This window comes from Oryzias melastigma, linkage group LG16 (assembly GCF_002922805.2).
Source record: "Oryzias melastigma strain HK-1 linkage group LG16, ASM292280v2, whole genome shotgun sequence".
Taxonomy (NCBI): domain Eukaryota; kingdom Metazoa; phylum Chordata; class Actinopteri; order Beloniformes; family Adrianichthyidae; genus Oryzias; species Oryzias melastigma.
In genome coordinates this window covers 30,060,427-30,064,599 of record NC_050527.1, presented here as the reverse complement: position 1 = coordinate 30,064,599, position 4,173 = coordinate 30,060,427, and the positions used below count along the sequence as shown (strand labels likewise).

At 41.5% G+C, this 4,173-nt stretch overlaps 1 protein-coding gene across 2 annotated transcripts in view; it reads right to left on the bottom strand.

Moving 5' to 3' along the window:
* znf407 (zinc finger protein 407) overlaps nt 1–4,173 on the bottom strand; it is a 188,700-nt gene that overhangs the window by 78,264 nt on the left and 106,263 nt on the right. For both annotated transcript variants that reach the window (XM_024263492.1, XM_024263494.1), the window contains exon 6: nt 1,087–1,253. In XM_024263492.1, coding sequence (XP_024119260.1) covers nt 1,087–1,253 — 167 coding nt within the window. The remainder of the gene's footprint in view (nt 1–1,086; nt 1,254–4,173) is intronic.

Below are 4,173 nucleotides of genomic sequence, written 5' to 3'. Positions count from 1 at the left end.
TTTCTTTTTTTGTGTAGTCATTTTCTATTGTTTGTTTCTATAATCTGAAAGTAAAAAAAAACAAAAAAATCAAATGAACTGCTGCTCTGCAGAAACTAGGTCCAAGAAAATCATTTTTTTCATTCTTTTTTGGTTAGAAACAGAAAAATTGTAATTAAAAGATCAATGGGAACACTTTTAAAAAATATCTAAACTGCTACCAAAAAATAAATAAAATAAAATGATAAATGTATTAGTTTTAGAGTTAAAAATTATAGATGAAGACAGCCCGCTTACCATGAAAAAAAGTCCTATTGTCCGTTTAAAACAAATCTTAAACTCACATGCTATAGGTGCCATAAAGAATGTTATGATTGGGGTTTAAGTTTAGGATTTTTCGATGCTCTCCTTTATGGATCAGTGGTGGGAGAAATAAAAATAATCTGTGAAAAACTTCTGAAGGATTTCTCTCCTCTTTTCCCACCGCTTCGCCTCGCAGAGAAGCAAGCCTGGGCGTAGGAAACATTATCTCGAGCATCAGATGGATTTGAAGACAACACACTTGCGGACCAGCTGGATTTGAGGAAAATACACTTGGTGTCCAGATGGAGTTTCTGGGAAAATAGACATGATGCACACTGCTCTATTTTTTTTGTTAACATTCAACCCTCCAAATGTGCAGGATGGCAGAAAACAAAAACACAAACATCCCCGTGCTGTTTCGCCTCTCCTTGGCGATCAACTGGCCGTTAGCGCGCCGAATAACAATGGAAGTCCTATCAGGATCAGGAGGTGTGTTTAACCATCTAACAAGTGTCTTTAAGTCTGCCAGGAACTTGACTTCCCTGGATGTTGAAAGCGGGTACAGATGGACAAGTCGAGGCTCTCGTCAGCCAAAAACTTGTAGATATTTATTCCAACCAAAGCTGCGAAGATTCATAATTAAAGTGAGATTTTCACACTTCATATAAACTTTCTTTGCTGGAATAGTTTGCAGCTATAGAGGAAAGAACGGGGCTGTTCCAAGTGAATTTAGACGAGCGTTCGCAGAGTTTGCACTGTCAGATAGCACGTTTATGAGGGAACAATTGGCGGTGTGTGCCTCACCAGTGTGTGTCCTGTAGTGGTCCTTCATGGCTGACAGGTTGAGGAAGGAGTAGTGGCAGAACGGCCAGGCGCACTTGTACGGCTTCTCCCCGCTGTGCAGCTTCATGTGGTTGTTCAAGGCCCATTTTTCACTGAACGAGCGGTCGCACAGCTCGCATTCGAACTTCCTGCAGGACAAGAGTGGAATGAGAAATAAGAGCGGTTTACTGATCCTAAAGCTGATGTAAAATACAGGAAAATCCACCCCGTGAGAGATGAGGAGGGGGTCCGTGGACACCCGCAGAGCACGGGGGCCCCTGTGATTGTGTTCGCGCACACACAGAAGGCAGTTGGCTGCTGGTGTGTCATGTCTGTATAAGCAGGCATTGATTTTTCTGTCCTGGCCTGCCACCTCCACCATTTATTCTCTGCTTTGCACCAGGGCCCAGAGGACTACAGAAATTCTGTTACACTCCACACACACACATACACCCTGCAGGGCCATTGGGGGGAATAGAGTTCACCTGTCCACTGTCCCTTACCACTTAACCAGTGCTAAATGAACAGTTAACAACATTTTACCCCCGTGTGTAGAAGCCTTGTCTCTACAAAACATCCTCCTCCTCACCAACTCGCCTCTCTTTAGCCTCTCGTTTCCTGTACGCCGCTCTGCCGTTTGGTGCTCTCTTAAGCAAAAAAAAAATAAAAATCTGAATATGCATGTCATTCTGTCCCGCTCTGGACATCTGTCTGTTCTTTCCCGCCCACGGCCCGACAGAAGCGGCTTCCTCCTCTGAATCAGTGTGTAGGATGTTCAGGCCCGGATTCATCTGCCGCATTATTGGGCTTCAACGAACACAAAGACAATAGGAGAAAAAAAAAAAAAGCCTGCGTTTGAATTAATCTTTACCCTGGCGCTATAATTTAGCCGCAGAATGACTAATGTGCGAGTCATAAACAAATGAAGTCGGGTTTCGGGAGGCATTCGTCTTGCAGTGAGGGCCATGTTATTTTAGGGAGGGCGGCTGTCTTTAAGTCCTGATTGTGTCGCTTAATCCCCGAGGTATCTGTTTCATAGCGAGCAGCATGACACTCACCTGAACAAATAATGACTCCGAGCAGCATGTAGCATGTGTCTGAATCAATAATTCAAACTCATACATCTTTCTTACTGGAAGGGAGGGAGTGGAAAAAGGAGAATAGAGGGAATTAAAGATGGAGGGGGGGCAGAAGGAAAGGAGAGATAGAGAAAAAAAATGTGTCCTGGCTTCCGTATCAATCTATATCTTGTGTAAAGACGAATCCAAATGGGATATAGATGTCGTCCTGCACCGCTTGAGAGGACATTTTAAGTTTCAAGGAAGGATGGAGCAAGTTTAGAACGGCTCGGAGCTCAAATGTGCTTTTGAAGAGCCCCGTTTCCTCCGACTCTTATCATCCCAGTCAGTCAAGATCTCCTTTGGCCAGTCGAAACATTTCTGCATCCGTCTTTCCTTCCTCCCTTTCTGTGTTTTCCCAGAACCGCCCGACACGGCGGGAGAAGTAAATAAGATGAGTGAAGAGATGCTATCTTTTATTGTACGCATTATGCACAACACTCCTGCTTTATGAGCTCGACGGCCCATTGTTTATCATGGGGTCTAATCGCAGCGTCAGGCGGCAGGGCCTTGGACGCGGCCACACCGAGATGGCAGGAAAAAAAAAAAACGAGTGAGAACAGACAGGCAGGAAAGCAGCAGATGGAGGACTCCGGGCTGGCAGAGTCAGAGGGGGTTTTGTAAGGATGAGAGGAAGGTTTGCGTCTGTTTTTATGGGATCAGATGGAGCGCTTTGATCTTGTCCCTGAGTGTCAGATCCCGTCACAATCCACCGTCTCGCCCATACATATTCACACTGCTGCTAAACAGCCAAAACTCACTGGAAGCAGGAGGTGAGACAGAGGGAAGGGGTTAAGCTGAGCGAGCATGTGTGGTGGAAGGAGGAAATGGTTGTAGAGAGATGGATTTAAGACCAACAACAACAAAAAAATAAAGTTCTGGTGCTCAGAGGAGAACACAAAGTACACACAAGTCTTTATTTTTTAATATAATTTGACCTAGCTTTCAAGTTTCCTGGAAAAATATCCTTCTGTACGGTAAAATATTTATTAAAAAAAGGCAATGCAAGAAAGGATAACCAATTCCCTTACATGCATTTATTAATGTAGGTGAATGTGAACATTTTAAAGCAAATAATAAGATTAACATTTTAAATTAGTTGGAAAACATTAGCATATTGCTAATAGGGGATTTCATGATGGTGTGCTTCTGTTACCCATTTCTGAACATACCAGCTGCATTTTTGTGATTCTATTATTCAAATATGCAGCATCTGTCAATGACTTCCTGACACTGCAAAGGATATCCAGTGCATATTACCCATAATCCTCAGAGAGAGATATGCTAAATTAAAACACAAACATGAAGCTGCACTTCAACCAGAATATATCCAAATGAAATAATTGATCAGCACTAATTTATAACACAGCAATTATTCCTGCACATTTGAAGGTTTGCTTTCTGAGAAAAATAAAAAATAATCTTTATATAGTAACATTTTGTTTTGTTTTTTTTGGCTACAGAGTGAAGATATTCAAGTGAGTGAACTGTTCTTGTTTGACTGTGACGTCACAGTCCTCCATCAGAAAAAAGCCGCCCAAGGAAGAGTTTGGTTTAATTCAAGTCTTTATTTATTTTCTAAGTTCACGTCAAGCTGTCATCATTACTGTAAAAATGTCTGTTCCACCAAACTAAGTCACCATCCAGACAAGGACTAAAGGAACTACAAGAAAGGGAGAACAACTCCTGACTCTACATCATCATTTACTTTAACCCTTAGTAAAAAAGAAGCTCATGTAAATATATTTTTTCAAAAGTATATTTAGTTTATACTAAAAGTAAGGGCAATGTACTTAAAATGTACTTTTTACATACCATCTACAGTATAAATAGTAACCATAAAATGTTCCAATTTAGTTTCAAGAAGTATTTAGTTAGTACTTCCTACACTAAACTTACATGGTCTTTAGTATACTTGCCATACTCATACTCAAGTATATTTAATAACTGT